Below are 18256 nucleotides of genomic sequence, written 5' to 3'. Positions count from 1 at the left end.
AATAAATGGATGGCAATAAAGGGATGATATAATGACGGTGGAATCACAAAACGAGACGGAAAACTTCATCCTTAACAGCTTAAATATGTGCTGCAAGAAAATGATTTGCTATTCACGGCGGCTCAGACTTCTCTAAGGAATGCTCCCGCATATCCCTAAAATTGTGAATAGTACCTAGCAGCAATCATTTTAACTGTAATTAAACTTTAAGTCTGATATCAACTGTGAAGCGATAAATTTAAGTCGATAGATTGAAGATACAGAATTGTATTTGAAAAAATTGAATTTTTAGAAAGAAATTATATTTATTTTTTCAAAAATTGTTCATATTATTTCAAATGATTCTTTTTGATAAAATAAAAACGTCACCGGGTAGAAGAAAAGTGTTGGCGGTTTTAAACATTACTAGGGGGAACTCGCTTCTCTTTGTTCGAATTTCATAAAAACAGAAAAATGTTTGACAATGCTTTATTTACTCTAGTCACTATATTAAATTTCTTAATTATTAACGAAGGCAAAATAGACGCTAACATAACCTACAGAATTGCGCATTAATTATTTTTTTATTTTTTATTTTACTCAGGAAAACAAAAAATAAAAATGCATGGTTTCCGAAATTTTCGACCTTACAGTATTCTTTACTGTAATACTCGGAAAGTGAAAACGTTTCCGACTGAATTATTTATAATTTTTCGGTAACTAAATCCTAATCGAATTAATGTCTAAAAATTATTCATCTTTAAGGTTGAAGCGGTTTCGCTGCGTAATGAATACGATCTTTCAATTTTCGTTAAAATCTGTTCATTTATTAAAAACAACAAAAAAATTGTTCTTGTGCATTAACCGGCACGCATATTTTTCTTTACATATATATATATATATATATATATATATATATATATATATACGAGGTGCGACAATAAAGTGATGAGACTGATGTGAAAAAAAATGTTGCTTACCGTTTTAGTCATGTTTAGTGTTGTCTCCTTCAAAGTAGTTCCCCTCTGATTGCACACACTTATTCCAGCGCTTCTGCCATTGATGGTAACATTTCTGGAACTCATCTTCTGTAATATCCTCCAAGACCCTCGTCACAGCTTTTTGGACATCTTGTGTTGTTTGAAAATGGTGTCCCTTGACCGCCATTTTGATTCTTGGAAATAGAAAAAAGTCGCACGGAGCGATATCTGGTGAATATGGTGGCTGTGGTAGTACTGAAATTTGTTTTGAAGTTAAAAATTGCTGTACTGACAGAGCAGTATGGGATGGCGCATTATCGTGTTGCAGAATTCAATTATCAGCAATGTTGGCACGGACACGAAGAACTCGTTTACGAAGTCTTTCTAAAATTTCTTTGTAGAAATATCGGTTAACTGTTTGTCCAGTAGGCACCCGCTCTTTATGAACAATTCCCTTGGAATCGAAGAAGCACACAAGCATGGATTTCACTTTTGACTTTGACATGCGAGCTTTTTTTGGTCTGTGTTTCCCTTGAGCACCATTGCGAACTTTGGCGTTTTGTCTCTAGATCGTATTGAAAAAACCAACCTTCATCGCCAGTGATAACACGCTCAACAAATCTGGATTGATTTCCGTTTGCTCTAACAGATCGGCTGCCACATTTTTCCGTGTTTCTCGCTGTTTGAGATTTTTGGGGACCATTTTTGCACAAATCTTTCTCATACCAAGATCTTCAGTTAATATTAGACGAACCGTTTCTCGATTGATGTTGAGTTCTTCTGCAATCATTTTCACGGATAATCTTCGATCAGATCGTACGATTTCACGCACCCTGGTCAAGTTGACATCTGTCCGTGAGGTTGATGGTCGTCCACTGCGGTCTTCATCTTCAACATTCGTTCTGCCTTCACTAAAAATTTTATGCCACCGAAAAACCTGAGCTCTTGACATAACCTCCTCTCCAAAAGCTTTCTGAAGCTTACCATAAGTTGTCATCGCGTTTTCACCCGATTTAACGCAAATAGAAATGGCATACCGTTGCGCAATATTTTGCGGTTTCATTTCTGTGACGAGAGACACAAACACGTGTTCACTTATTACAGCACAACTCACGACTGAGCAGTTGCATCAATGTGCCGCTTGGACTAGAAGTAGCTTATAGACCAAGGTCAAAGATGGTATGCCTACGCAAGCTGCAGGGTTGCCACATTTTGCAAAGAAAAATCAGTCTCATTACTTTATTGTCGCACCTCGTGTATATATACACATATACTCATATAAAGCTATTATATCTTATGATTATTTAAATTATTAGACGAGGTTAGTGACCGTAGGTTACATTTGGATATATACGAACGATTCGTCAGTACACGGAATCACATAATCTAACCAAACTACGCTCGCTAACCTCGTGTAATTATTAACATTAAATATACAAATTATAATCTACTTACGGTATGTAATGTAATTATTCTAATAATATGTGTATATAATAACTTTATATGTAAAAAAAATCCTTTCCGGCTAATCCGCAAGTACCAAAAAAATTAATCTTAAATTAATGTTTTCTGAAAAAGATTTGGTGGCATTAGAGAATTGGTCCCGGTTATAAGGAATGAACTGGAGATATAAACGCGCGTGCACGAATAAAACTTTCCTTGTCTTAAAAAAATTACTTGATATGCAATTGATTTATTCTCTTTTATGTGTACATCGTTCTCCTTTTATTCAAACTACCACATCAAGCTTAATAATTGTAGGTTTTGACATTTTTTGAGGTATAAAGGTAAATAATAAACGGAAACATACTACATTATTTTGTAAACAAGATTTTAACATTTTCACCCTGGTGATTTATACCTTTTTTTGGTGAAATTTGTTTTTCTCGTTGCTTAGGCTGTTGTATTCGATCAAATCTTGGACGTAATTTATTCTCATGTAATTTCTTATGATAAAAATAGTTCTTTGGGACAGTTCTCTTAGATAGTGTAATTTTCTATTGTTATTTATGATCATAGAACATCTGGCAGTCACATCCTTGCGAAATTACTTTTCTTGCAGCTGATTGTAGATTTAATGTTAATAATATAGGTTCATTTAACTTTAATAATTCAAAAATTACTTATTTATATAATTTTATTGAAAGTATAATGTTAAATCCATTTTTTGTGTATTTTAGAATTATTGTACATTAATGAATTACACGTATTTTATTTTACGTTTTGCGTAAAACGTTCAGTTTAATTATTATTTTCCCTTTATATATATTTTTTTTCTTAATGGTTTTCAGAAAAGAAAATTTTGTTAAGGCCGGATAAATAAAAGAATTACGTGTATTATATATATATAACTGCAGTCGACGTCGGGAAGCAGGGAAACTGTGGCGACTCTGCGACGACGACCCCGCTTCCGATGAGAAGTCAAACTGACTGCGTCTGGGCTGGTGGTGAAAAATGATAAACTTTTTCTCATACACGCCCAGCTTCCTGTAGCGTACTCTAAAAGACAACTTCTTTGTTCTTATTCTTTTTGTAATAATCTTACCGAGTTATAATATGTTTGCTGACATTTTTTTTATATATATAAATATTTTCATCATTTTATGTTAAATATATAATATTAAGAGGTAAATTACATTTCGCAAAGTCTTCGCTATATGTTTTTTTTTTATTTATGATTATAGATTAGTTTAAATTTCTTTCATTTAATATTAGCGGAAAATAACATCAGTTTTTCGGGTTAATCTAAATTTTACACGGAGAAATTTTTAATTGTAGGAATAATATTTTTATTCTGTGTTAAAATTACACATTTTAACGTTAACATACAACAGTGATAGTTAGGTAATCTATTCGTGATTACGATTGTCCGTTAGTAATGTAAAGTAATAACATATGTAGCTTGATAATGTAGGATGTGAGGTGATACTTAGCGCAAAATGATATCAAATGAATCCTTTAGAGAAAATTGATGAATTCTGTTTACTAAACGTATATTTTGTAATGATTATTTTTATCGTTTCGGATATCGATAATAATTGTACCGTTATTAAAAATTTTAATAAAGCACCTTCTCCAGAAACCTACACATTATATTTTCAAATCACATTCATAAATGTTTGACCGGTTAATAATCGATTATACTCGTAATTAAAAAAATTTTTTTTTTTCTTTATCAATGTGAAACTCATAAAAAATTTATACTTCTATGTTAGAGCATTTCATACGCGAGTTCAATCGAACAATAGATCTTATACTTTACAAAAATTATTGGACACTTTTTAACTTTAAAAATATTACTTACATATTTTTCCCTAAAAAAAATCTTTTGCGTCAAGAAATTTAAAAGTTTCGACATTAAAGAAAATAAAAGCCGATAACACAGTTGTAGAACTTTCCCGTCAGGCGACATTTTCTGATGCACGGTTTACACACTCGACTTAATGTAAAATATTTGTAATTTTATTTAAATATAATATTTTTTGTACAGATGTGCGTCAATGCTACACTAGCGCTCCCCGTTGTGACAGAGGTACTATTGATGCAGAGTACCCACTTAGTTACTAGTTTAGAGGATCTTTTGGAGTGTGTGATTTTAAAAGCAATCTCCTGCAAATATTATTTTTTAATTTTTAACAAATGTGCCTAAGAAAAATAAGACTTCAATTAGGCGAAATCTCTAGATACTGAGTGTGATCTTGCTGTAAAGCCTCACCCCCTTGACCTTTTAAGTTAAAACTTTAATGTTATCAATGACCTATACACAGTAGTAATCTAACCAAGTTTGGTCAAAATCGGTCCTGTAGTACTGGGGATATAAGACATTAATTAGACGAAATCTCTAGGTACTGTGGATGACCTTGCTCTATAGCCTCACCCCTTGATCTTTTGAGTTGAAAATTTAATGGCATAAATTCCCCATATACAGACGTAATCTGACCAACTTTGGTCAAACTCGGTCCAGCAGTTCTGGAGATATAAGGTGTGAGAAACCGAACACACACACGTACATAGGAACATTAACATCCGGAAAATTTCCATCCGGTTTTTTGGGTTCCTTAGGTTTAAAAACGTCAAGATCCGGTGAAAACCGCATATGCCCAAATTCGACCGATTACAACACTTTTATTTCTACAGCTTATAGCTCTGCTATAGCGCTAGATGGGAAAGAAAAAAATGTTATTTAAGTTCCCAAGATACGTAACTAAATAATACATTCACTGACCACGATCAAATTCAAATAAACCTGTAATATTTTTCCAAAAGAAATATTTTTCAATTTCCACTGTGGTACAAACAGTATTGCGACTGACTGTTTATCGGCCTGGTTGGTGTATTATGTACTCCCCTCACCTCGTCTTTTTTTAAAAAAAGATTCCTTTATTAGAGCTATCATTTATCTCAAAATTTTAGTAACAGGTGTAGAAACACGTCTACTGAAATATTTTTCAAATTGTTTTTGCTTAATTTATTAATAGTATAACGAAAAGGTTATTCTCTGTTTGGTTTGAAGAACGTAAATATATGCTGTTTAATAGATAAATATAACATAATATTCTATATTGTTCCTTTATAACAGCTCTAAAATTGCTTAATTTATTTTACTAAGTGTACACATAAAGTTTTTTTTTTATAAATTTTCCCTGGATTAGATAGCGGTTTTAAATGCAGATTTCATCTTTGTTTAACCCGATAGTACAGCGTATTTAATTTGTTGCATATTTTTTTCACTTATAAACTTTCCGACAAAACATTTTATGATCACCTCTCTTTTCCTATAACCGTTTTAATCATAGATATTTGTCTCTGCCCTTTTATTATATAGGTTATTTTCAAAATCAGCTCCATCGCCGGAAACTGTAAAATAAGGTTTTTGTAATCGATGAATTTTCAATAAAAGTTTTTTAAATGTAAATTCTTAAGTTTTAATAAAATAATTCAACTTTTTATTTTTTACAGATGAATTTGTAAAACTAAAGAAATAAAGCCCGGTTTATCTCATTTTTTTTTTTTTAGGAAAATGTACAGGTATATAAATATTGGAGCATTGAATCCGTAATTTAGTATTAACGTACGTTGATTCTGCTGTGCGTTTATATTTACTCGCACAGCAAAATAAACGTTTGATTGGTTTTTTAATTTTCATTTCTGATTACTTTATTGAGGGTATTAATGAATTATTTTGTAAAAGTGATCAATTCGAAAAAGTTCGGGAATCATTACTTTAATTTTATTTACTCGTACTTAAGAATTTTGTTTGTGACATAAAAGTTTATCCTTTATATGTTCTTAATGGGTTTTTTATTTTTAATTTTTACAGAGCAAGAAATCTAAGGTTAATTCTCCTAAAATAATTAGACGTAGTGCTCGAAGAAGAAAATGTCCGGGCGAGAAAGTTATTGCTGTATCATCTACGCTTACTTTAAAAGCTTTCAAAGTTGTGGTACGTAATTTTTACGTTAGTTTTATTAGTTATTATTCCAATTTTTTTTGTAAAATTTGTATTATTTTATACTTATGACAGTTAAGTTGTGAAACAAATCGAAACTAAGCAACTCGAAAAAAGTTGCCAAAAAGTTCATCGAACTTATCAATTAATGTGACTTATAACAATGAAAGAATTTTATTTGCATTTGTTCTCTGGACGCCATTCCCAGGATTGACATGAATTAGATAATAACATTTTATGCATCGTATTCTTAATCTGATTTTATTCCTGTTAAAAGTATTTTTTAAACATTTTTATTTTTCATTTTTGAAAACCAGACTCGTGAAATTAAAAAAATTAGTTTTATACCAACCTGAAATGTTATTTTCTTTTGTCATTTCTGTTTAAATTAAACATGGATTTTTATTTTTTATTTTTTTATAATAACTACGACCAAGATATATCCTGCAAACAAAAGTTCGCAAACCGGGAGATTTCAACCGATTCATCAGTGCCGTTTCTTGAATCTTCCATTTCTTGAATTATTGAGAAGTGGAAGCCACTTATTGAGGTGAGAGAAGACGTGGAATTTAATAACTCATTAGATGTGTGAAGTGTGGACCTGAAAAATACAATTTCATTATTGCTTATTATTTCTGAGGTTTTCCAGGCAATAGTCTATGGACACTTATTATCCAAATAGAAATTAATTCCTGGTTTCAACCATTCATATCATCACCGCTAATGACTGGTATGACTTGAGAGATTTGTATTCTTGTTACAGTTCTTCTGTGATTTTTGTTTCTGACTAATAATAACTTAGCAAAAAATCTTTTTGATTCCAGAAAGCAGTTGCCGTCATCTTTCGTGTTAACCGGGCTTGCTTGATTTGAATGGGATCGTTTCATGTATGAATGTTTTGATACGAGTTTTGACATAGGCAGTCTTCATTTCATCATCTTTCACAATGTGTAACAAACATTCACATCCTGTTCCTTTTAATACTCTAAAAAAGTGTGTGCAGATGCCGTATTTTAAAATTTTCGTTCACATCATTCTACGTTTTCGGGGCTTATCTAGTACAAAATGTACGATAATACAGTTTTTCAATCAACTTCTTTCTATATATTGTTAATTTTATGACGAGCACTAACTATGAACCGTCGGGATTTTGTACTTTGTATTGAGATGTCAACACTCTCGTTTGTTTGAAAATTATGTGTTCCACCACTCAACACTGCGGCGCTGGCATGAAAACCACATTTGTTTTGTGATTCTACAGTGTGTTTTAAACAACTCAGAACTGTAAAGTTTTAAATTGCTTGTTGTAAATCTAAGAAAAACTCCTCACTCTTGCTGTTTGTTGCATATATGAATAACCTCGGAGGGTATGGTAATTATAACGTTATTATTCCTCCTAACCGTATGCGCTAGTGTTAAATGAAATTGTTAATCGGTCCGCTATGATTACTGTTCATGAAATCTATCTTATTTTGCAGTAAAATAATTCCGTTGTGCTGTCCAGGAGAAATTCTCAAAATACTTCAGTTTCAGAGGAATCTACCGTATATGATCTTGCGCAACGCTTTCATGATAGTAGTATTAAGGACCTACAAGTTGCCAGAGTGATGTGTTAACTAAAATTACAGGACGTGATAACATAATGTGTTATATTATTCGGTAAGCCGCTTTGGGGTTATTTTCAAACTGGTTGGAGCATCTTATTGAGTGTGACGTAGATCTGCTAAAAATCTAAAGCCGAAACGTACGAAATTTGATGAATAGTTCAAAAACTCGTTGGATTCAAAAAAAACTTGTCGCAAATCGTGTTACTAACTCGGTCAACAATGTGGTTAATCGCTTACCTGACATTTATTTTTAGAGATAGAAGGGGTTTTATTCTAATCATTATGTTAATAACCGGAACATTCGCATTTAGATTATCGCTAATTTCTTGAGATCCCACTTCACCGGATGAAAATAGGCTCGTAGTGTGCCGTATTTAGGCACGAACTGTTAAACCATTCTCTTTTCGACATAATCTTTACTTCAGTTCTGTATGTAGAAAGGTATAAAAGGGTATCAAATTTCACAATATGACTGGTATTTAACTCGTGGAAAAAGTTAATAAAAGTTTTAATAGTTCTACTGAAATTGAGTAATATTATATCAAAAAATGAAACGGTCACGATGCTTTGTGAGTTCTTGGTTGATCGATTATATTAAAATACGTTCGTCACCCAAGTTCATATGACTTTAGTCAAGCTCAAGTTTCTTTTTTCGTGAAAGCGTCTTTAAAAACAGGTGGATCTCATCAGTAATATATCGTTTACGAATTTTGGGCAAAATATAACGTACTCTTTAAGGAACATCAGAATCCATGCATTGAAATGAGTACTTCGGACGCGTAATGACAAAATAAGATTAATTTCATCGGTTTCTGTACTGGTAATTCAAAAATTATCTCCATTATGCAAATTGTATCAATAAAAATCTGTTAAATCATTTAAGCGTATTATGTATTTTACAGCAGTATTGCTGTAAAATACATAATTTTACAGCGTTTGTAAAATACTTTCTATAACGTTTGTTATGCGAGACATTTTAAAGACCCTCAAGAAAGTCGAAGACTTTTTTCTTTCTTTATAAAATTAATCCAAGTACAGAATTACTTCAGTTTTGGTTACAGAAGTAAAGATATAAACTTTTTATACCCTTCGTTTCCCTTTTCATTATTTATAAACATCTAATTTAAATTACTGAACATATTGAATGGTTTTTCTTTTTTTATTCTGCTGCGAGTTGTTTTTAGATAATTATTTCGTGTATGTAAGTATTAATAATGTTCATTTATGCGATTAAAAAAAAAAGTGAAAAAATTTTATTTTAATCAATATTTAATTAATTTTATGCAGTAAAAGTATGGTAAATATTTATGAAAATAAAGTATTTTTTTTTATCTAAAACGTTCTTTTTCAATAATATCTGTTATTTTTTTCTACCGCGAAAAAAAATTTTTAAATATAATCGAATGAAACAAATTCTTTCCCTGAAGCCATCATTCAGTTAGAGTTATGAAATTAAACTCTATTCGTTGTAGATGTAAAATGAAGACACAAGAATACAATTTATCTTTTGAACGTATTGATTTAACGGGTGATTGAATCTTTTACTATCGTCTATCCATTACACTCAAACCTTCGACTGTGAGTGTTCATTAAAAAAAATTGATTTAATCTGTTTTTATTGTAGTATTATAAGTCATTTTTAATGATGATAGAAAAATGTTTCCATTTTTGCTTTGATTGATTTTATTTTGATTCTTAAGAAGCATTTGAATTATTTACTGAATAACAGAACCGATTGTTGTTAAAAGAGGTTTTGTTCTTCTTATCGGATTGTGTGTTAGCCGAAGATAAAGACATTGAACTTCAGTATCGGCTATGGTTAGAGCCTCGTAAACAGCGAGTCGGTAACATTTCAATTGTGGTGCTGTGCCCCGGGTGAGAGATCGTAAAAGCGAGCCCGGAATGGCTTCAAATTCTATATTCTGTAAGAGTAATGGTTCCCAAGAACAATGCACTAATCACAGGCTGGTCTCCTTGTTTATTCCTCCGGCTAATAGTTTTAAATAGCAGCCTTCTTTTGCTTTAACTACGATGTAAACAGTATTTCCCTTTCTTGCTTGAAATAAACACTACCGTCGTCGCTCTGTTTCTCTCACAGATTCAACAACGTCTTTCCTTAGAAGAAAATAAGATTAGTGTATAACCTTGTTTTCATATAAGAACGTTAGAGAAACCGATCGTAGTTAGGCTTATTGCTTTAAGCTACGAATATATTTATATTTAAACTGTACTGAAAACTTTGTTTCAACTAGATTACGACATTCTTTAGACTAAAAATAATTATTAAATACGTTTGATTTATAGTCGGGTTGCTTTTTATGCGGTAGTTGTTTCCTCGTACAATTCACGTAAGCAAGATTAACACATCAGAGCGTATGTATGTTTCATGTAAGTTGAAAAGTTGTCTGAAAAATTTAATTTCTTTTTTTTTATTAATTAAATTTTGTTTAATTTCACAATGATATGCAATATTATTTAACGTCAAAACTATATTAGTTTTTATTTGTTTACGGTTTAAATAATTTAATAAAAAATATGTTTTTTTTAATTTATAAAAACAATGGTACTTTTCAGTTATAGCACTTTTCCTGTTAATTAATATACAAGGCTCAAATTGTAAGTTACTTGTAGACTTGTACTAATAATTAATTAAAGGATAATTAATTCTTATAATAAAGATAAAATAATAATTAATTCAAGTCGATAGTCGTTCAGTATTTGTTTAATATTAATATTTATGCCCGTTCCCGACGGAAATTATAATTCTAGTTTGTAACTTATTTTGAAATATTACATCATGTAAAAGTTGCATCAAGGTTTTGTTAATTCTGCGATGATGAGGAGGAGTTTATACTACGTTTCTTCTTATAAATGAGTGAAACCGGAAAGTAGCATTTTGATAAGCTATTAACTACGTAGGCCGATAAAGAAGTTGAGGTCATTGATTTTTTTTTTTTTTTAAATAATTACGTATTGTTTTCTTGCAAATCATTATCCCAGAAACTGAAACGGATATGATCTTTGTTTTATATTCAAAACCGTTGCTGACTGAACTATCTGTGGGACCAGTAATTAAGCTTATTTAAGAATTTCTTTCGTAAACCCGTCCTTAGATTCTTGAATAAACCTTTTTGATTTTCTTCTGTAAGCTTACTTAAAATAATCTATTGATGTTAATTTTTTTTTCTAATAAATATTACGTACTCGGTCAAAATTCAGACGATATTTTTTTCTAAAGTTTTTAAATTTTATTTTCTTGTGCATTTAATTTCTTTAAAATTCGTTTAAATTATTTCCAAGTTAATGTCTCATGAGGAGTATCATGATCACTTAATATTATTTTAACTAATAGACACGACCTAAATTAGAAACTTGATCGAATTTAATTCATTTTTTTTTTTTATTTAGTTTATTTCAATTCAGACGTTTCTGTTTTTTGATTAAATTACTGAATGAGCAAAGGTGTAGCACAATGCGTTTAAAATTGAAGTGGATATTTGAAAAATATCAATTTAAAATAAATTTAAATTAACAATGATTTCAGTTTGTTTATTTGAAACAGTCTTCAAAACTAGTATTATTTTATGTTGTAAATTTAAAAAATATGTATTTATTAAATTTTTATAATAAACATATTATTGTAGAATTATTGTTGTATTTTCATTAACCGGATTTAAAATAAGGAGGAGGTTTCCATCTAAAACTACTTTTTTATGTACGTTTTAGAGTCTCCAATCAGTTTTTCTATTTACGTATAACTCGGGTGTAAGATATCTTTTTCTGGAAAAATGTAATCGTAGTACTAATTAGAGGGTTTTAAGATATAATCATATTTTGTCGTATTGAAATTATGTAGACCAATGATTTTGATTCTTTCTAATAGTCAAAGTATTTTCATCTAAAAATGGAAAAAAATATAAGAATGTAAAGCTTAGGTAAAAAACTAATAAATATATTCGCATTCCGGAGAGAACCATATATATTTCATGCTAGATACTAGTCTGTTGTAATGTAATTTAGCTGCATTCGTTCTCATATTTTTATCAATATTTAATTCAATTCTCGCTTAGGTAACATTATTTTAGAAAATCTTACGATCATATAATACTTTCTATTCAATTTTCTAGCGTTTTATTTGATAATTTTACGGATGAGTTAGAAAAAATTAATTTTTTCCGTTTTTAGTATCTGGTTTAAAACTCCGGCTATGTTTAACCAAAAGAAATGATGAAAATCTACCGTTTCGTTTTAGAAGATATACGGCTATAGATAAGAGATTAAAATAAGGGAATAAGGGAGAGGAAAACCAAATTATGAAAGAATTTTTTTTTTTACCATACGTATTATTTGAGTTTTAAGGAATAATTCATAATGTTTTTTGTATTATGTACGATAATAAGAATGGTTCTGGTGTCGTTAAATTACAGAATGTCTTTTGCTTATATTTAGATCGGGTTTAAATAAATTACATTTCGCTATCTTAATTAACGGCATCGGTCGTCGGTCGGAGGAAGTGGACATCTTCGTTCGGTAACTGTCATATAACACCCGCCCTCGTTTAATTCTACCGCCGTGAATCTTTCCTCGTAATTACGTTTTCATTATTCTTTATGACCCTCCCTTAAATTTCTTTTGTGAAATACTTAATAGTATCAGGTGGCGGACGGTTAAAAGAGGGAAGGAAGGGCTGTCAGAAGAAGAAGGACGAGATTTGACAAGTAGTGCGGCAACGAGCGGGGGAACGGAGAAGGGGTTTCTGTATTGTGTATTGTGTTCATTAGCGAGCGCGGGTCGTTTTTGCTCGACTAATCGCTTCTAGTCTTAACTTATCTGAATGTCCGGCTAATTTAGCCCGGCCGGAGTGTGAGTGTTGCTAATACGTGCCGTTAATCAGGGTTTTGTCCGGCTGAGTTATGGAATATGCCGCGAGTCTAGCGACCGGCCTCGACTGGACTTGACTGCCCGATTCCCCCTGCTTCTACCGCAAACTCGGTTTTTGCCCGGTTCCGCTTTACAGTAACATCCATCCCCTTGCTCGTTGTACACACCGACACACACGCTACGATTGATCGTTTGCCTCCTTCTAATTGTTCCTTATCAACCTGAGTCTGACACCCTTCTATTTGTCTCTTTCTCTTATCTCGCTCGTTTTTGCTTATCTTTCATTTAATTTTTGACACTTCCTTGACCGCCCTAAACTTTGTAGCGGTATAAAAACTAGATGTTTGTTCTACCTAACGTTTTAAAACTTAAAAAAAAAACAAACTTCTTCGTTGCATATAGGCGCTTAATTCTACTGTGCTTAATGAATCTGCTTTATTTACTTCATTCTAAACCTTTTATATTGCTAATATTTAACATTCCTAGTTCATCATCGATATTAAAAAAAGAAAAAATGTACAGACTATTAAAGAAAAGTAATTTTTATTTAATTATATTTATTAGATAAACAGTTGTACTCAGCGGTTACTGAAATAAATTGATAAACAAGAAAGAGGTCAAAATTATTTAAAAAAATATTTAAATGAAAAACTAAAAAAAAAATCATTTAAATCTAAAACTATATAATCATTTCACTTTTTAAAACTATCATCATGCAGATTGTACAAAAAGAATAAATAAATGAAAAATATGTTTGTGAAAAATTTAACAATATTTACGAAAAATACTTCAAAGAGAGTATTTTATTTTGGAATAAAAATAAAATAAAAACACTTTTATTAAGTGTTGACTAATAAAGTACCGTTTTCACTTAATTTTATACGATTTAATGAATCTGGTTTATTTATATAATTTCCTAAGTTTTGTAATGTTTACGATTTCGATTGGTATTGCCTAAAAGATGCTTTTTTGAATGCAGAACATATATATATTGATTCTTCGTGATCCACCTTTTGATGATTAACCATGTAGTTGTAGATTTTAAAAATAAATCTTTAGTAAACAACGGATTTTTTTCGAATTTATTTCAATAGCCGTTTAACAGAACACCTCTTTCTTTGAATACGCTGTATTTTTGGCGTAATATATGAAGTAGTGTCTCGACTAATAAATATTGATATATTTATTCAACGGTTTTTTTAATACTCATTTTTAAAGCTTTGGTTTTAGAGTCCGTTGATCTCTTTTTTTTTACTTTTCTAGCTGTTATAATAAATAATGTTAAAAATTGCGTTCCCACTTCAAATTTATTTTTTGGGTGTTTTAAAGTGTTTTCAAGAATACTAAAGTCTCGATTATAAAATGATATTTAGACCTGTGTGTTCTATATTTACTTTGGCGTCTGTTTTCTTTTATATCTCAGAAATTTCCTTAGCACAATTTTAAAAAGAAATTATTTCATCTCGTTAATGAAAATTTTACTCGTTTATTTATTTTAGCTTTTCTGTAGTTTCTTCTTTTTAAATATCACATTTGAAAAAGTCTTTAAAAAAAATATTGTTAAAAGTAATTCTGTTTATAAAAACTGAATTTTTATTATACATTATCAGTTTTCACGATCATCATAGAGGTAGAGGATTAGTTTTTTTTTTATTACAATAATAATTAAGCAGCTCAGAATATCTACAACTCCATAAGACAGACCTCATTAATACAGATTTAATTTGTGTGAATTTTTATAACGTTGTAATGGTTTATCGAAGGTTTGTAGTTTGTACATCTAAGAAAATAAGTTTTGTGAATATACTAATGCATTTATGGTAATAATTTTCAACTGTAGAAAAGGGGGTTTATTTTATTTGTTAAGTTTAGTATTGATTGTTTCTGTTAAAATAAAATATCAAAATTATTACTTAAAACAATCTTTAATGAAAGCTTTATTATTAGGTAATCAGATTATAACTGATGTAAGTGTATCGCGTATACTGACCTCTCTGTTAGATTATAAAAAAAATTCTTAAATCTGAGTTAAAATGTTAATCTAATAGTATTTTTTATTGCTTTGTAGTTGACTTTTAAGATGCATATCTTGAATTTTTTGTTGAGTATCAAATAAAGAGAATTGACAATCTTTTTGTTTTCTTTTAGATATTCATTTTTGGACTTTTTCAATTAATTTTCTGGTATTTATTTTACAGTCTATTTCCATACTTTATTTCAAACACATATAGAAATAAACAGAAAGTTATTATTCTTAATTATTTAACAGACCTGATTTTGGCACTGCTTAGTTTAATGAATTATCAGGGTTTTAAGAAATTTATTAATTTATATTATTTAATTTTTAACTTTTATTGTAGATCATGAACGAATTCGAAGTTATGCCTTCTGACCAGCATCTGTTTTATGAAGATGGTCGGGAGTTATGCGATTGCGAAAAAACTATATCTGAGCTCGGAATTTTTCCGGAATCAACAATCTTTTTAATAGTAAGTAATCTGTTCATCAAATAACTTTTACGTAGTATTTATTATAATTATAAGGTGTGTTTTCTCTTCTTAGGATACATTTAGCTACATTTATGATTATACATTTTTTATCGACTTTTTGAAGAAACGTACGGTATTATGTTTAGTCGCACGGTGGTATTAGGGGTAGAATTGAATTGGCGATACGTTTTGAGGTATGAGGAATGCAAAAATACTATTCACTTAAATTGTGGTATTCTTACATATTTATTTATGGCCCATGTATAAATTTTGTTGCTCGAAAATTTCCAAAACTACTTGATCAATTTCACTGAAATTTAGATATGCTGTAGTAGTGTATCTGAAGTTGTCCTAAAACTTTTATGAAAATAGGTTGTGTCGTTCTTGAGTTACACTCAATATTAGGTTGACAACAGACAGCATATCATCAATTTGAGGTTGCGTTTTTCATACGCGCTTTTGCAGTGAGTCACAGTGAGAGTTTAAACTTGATGCTTGTGTGTGTAGGGTCTACTCGTTATTTTTAATTATTTCATCAAATTAGGGTTATAATAATTTAATTTTCTTATAAATAGAAAATATATTTTAATATTAGATTAAAAAAAAACTTTCACATTTCTGCGCAACGACGACGTCACTATTTTGCAGTCAGTCGAAAACTAGGTCTTCTTGCACAGAACTACATATGTTTTACTGGTGATATATGTAGTACATTAGTTTATTAATATATTTCAACTAATTTATGTTTAGTTGGAAAAAAAATCACGCACAAAAACAGTTTTTTTTTAAAACTATATAAAGATAAATTCTCATATCTTTTGATAAACAATCATCATTCGTAGATACTTCGTACGTAATATTATTTAAAAAGAATAAATTAATATAAAAAAGTAAATGTTAATAAATCTAATGTGTAAAGTGTGTGTTTTAATAGCAATAATTAATTTACGAATAAAATTTATTGTTATTTTTCATTTATTTATTGAACCCTTTTTTTTTATTGACTTTTTTTATAAATAGTATTATTTCCGCAGTATCCACTTTGATGATGATTGTTTGATAGTCGAAATGCCTACCTAATTCTAAATTTTTAAGAAAAAATTTTGTGTAAACTGTTTTTAGACATGTTCTTATTTTCTACTTTATTTCAATAGAATAAAAGTCCTATTAGTCTTTTTGTTTTCTTTTTTTTACCGATGTTTATGATTAAGCTGATTTTTAAAAAAAATTGTATATATATTTATATATCTTTTTTTTTACGTTGGAGAAAGGAAAATCTGCTGCCAGACTTCCAGCGGCCTGTACCGTTGAGTGAGTGGGGTTTCCCGCGTAAGGCGAGAAACCCCACTCACCACTAAAAATTCTCCCCCTCCCATGGCGTGGTGGCGGAACCACCTTGTGAGGTACACATCGTCACCACGCGTGCCTGCGGATGCTCCGGGTGTGGTCTTCCGCAAGGACTTTCGGCGTCCCCCGGGAGCAACTAGCTGCGACGATCCTGTTGGACTCCCGCCGCCCATCCCCGAGGGTTGGTCTTCCATGCCCACTTCAGGGCTGCACACTATCTTATTCTCTTCCTTCTTGTAATTTCACGGAGAGATCTCTTTTGAACCATCTCGAGCACCTGCCCCAACCTGCGCCCGAGCCGATCAATTCCTCGGGTGAAAACGCCCTATCAAAGGGTCGTTCGGAAGCCCATTTTGGACATCTGAAAAAAGTATGTTCTATGTCGTCCTCGTCGTCACAGTAATGATGTAGAGGTGAGCCAAGACGGCCGGTTGCATGGATGTAGACTTCAAATGATCCATTACCCGTAAGACAATGGGCTGTCCAAATGTCCACCTCCCCAAGTCTCCTCTCGATCCAGATTTTGATCCGCAGTATCAACCTGAAGGTCCGTTTACCGATAACCGCGTCGAACTATCTCTCTTGCCATTTGTTGATCGACTCTCTCCTGGCAGCCGCGGCTGCCCTCATATCTTTCCAGACGTTCAACCGCCAGCAGGTCCACCGGACGCATTCCTGTTATCACCAGCACCGCCTCCAGCGATACTGATCTGTACGCCTGCGCCACCGTGGGTGCAAGCCGTCGTTAGACACTATTAATCCTACTTCTACTACGGTTAATTTTCAAGGTTTCACGCCACATCGGTGCTGCATACATGATTGCGGAGGTCACCGTGGCCGCAATAATGCTTTTTTTTGGAGGCTCTTGGACCTCTAACATTCCTCATGAGTCTGGCAGCGCTGAAGTCAATCTCTCGGCCTTTTGGCACATCTCCATTACGTGTGTTGTAAACCCCATATGTTTATTTATATACCTACTACCTGCAAAGCGTGCCTACGGCACGCCTCCGCAGCTAAGCACTCCGAGCGGGTTGCCCTGCCGGGCGGCATCTCGTAATGGGATTATTAGGTGTCCAGAATGATTATCTCTTGTGTAAAAATATATTTTTTTTGAATGAGGAAAATTGATACAACGAAAGTTAAATTAGAAATTTAACTCTACAAATTGATACTAACGAATCGGGATTTTCCGCTAGCGATCGGTGCATTCCGGTGCCTATTTTTTGGTTGTAGTTCATTATTTTATGAAGAAAAACAATCACATAAATAAATAAAAAATACGTAAAAAAAATCTTAGAACGGTACCTCAGAATGGATTTGATAACAGCTTTGATGGTGATTTGTAAGATTATGTGAAAGTCATAGCTTCAAATTAAAAGTGTTTGCCAGTTTTTTGTTATGCGTGTTTGCACCCCACTCTTTAGGCCATTCATCACGCATAAGAAAAATTGGCAAAAACATCAAATTTTTTAATTGAAGCTATGACTTGCACATACTCTTACATATCACCATCAAACCTTGTTT

At 31.5% G+C, this 18256-nt stretch overlaps 1 protein-coding gene across 2 annotated transcripts in view; it reads left to right on the top strand.

Moving 5' to 3' along the window:
- Positions 1 to 18256, top strand: part of LOC142319489 (ubiquitin carboxyl-terminal hydrolase 48-like) — a 417524-nt gene that overhangs the window by 292989 nt on the left and 106279 nt on the right. For both annotated transcript variants that reach the window (XM_075356825.1, XM_075356833.1), the window contains exons 17-18: positions 6280 to 6402; positions 15257 to 15385. In XM_075356825.1, the coding sequence (XP_075212940.1) occupies positions 6280 to 6402; positions 15257 to 15385 (252 nt within the window). The remainder of the gene's footprint in view (positions 1 to 6279; positions 6403 to 15256; positions 15386 to 18256) is intronic.

Source organism: Lycorma delicatula, chromosome 1 (assembly GCF_047948215.1).
Source record: "Lycorma delicatula isolate Av1 chromosome 1, ASM4794821v1, whole genome shotgun sequence".
Lineage (NCBI taxonomy): Eukaryota > Metazoa > Arthropoda > Insecta > Hemiptera > Fulgoridae > Lycorma > Lycorma delicatula.
Note: the sequence above shows the minus strand (reverse complement) of the source record. Positions and strands in the feature narration are given on the sequence as shown.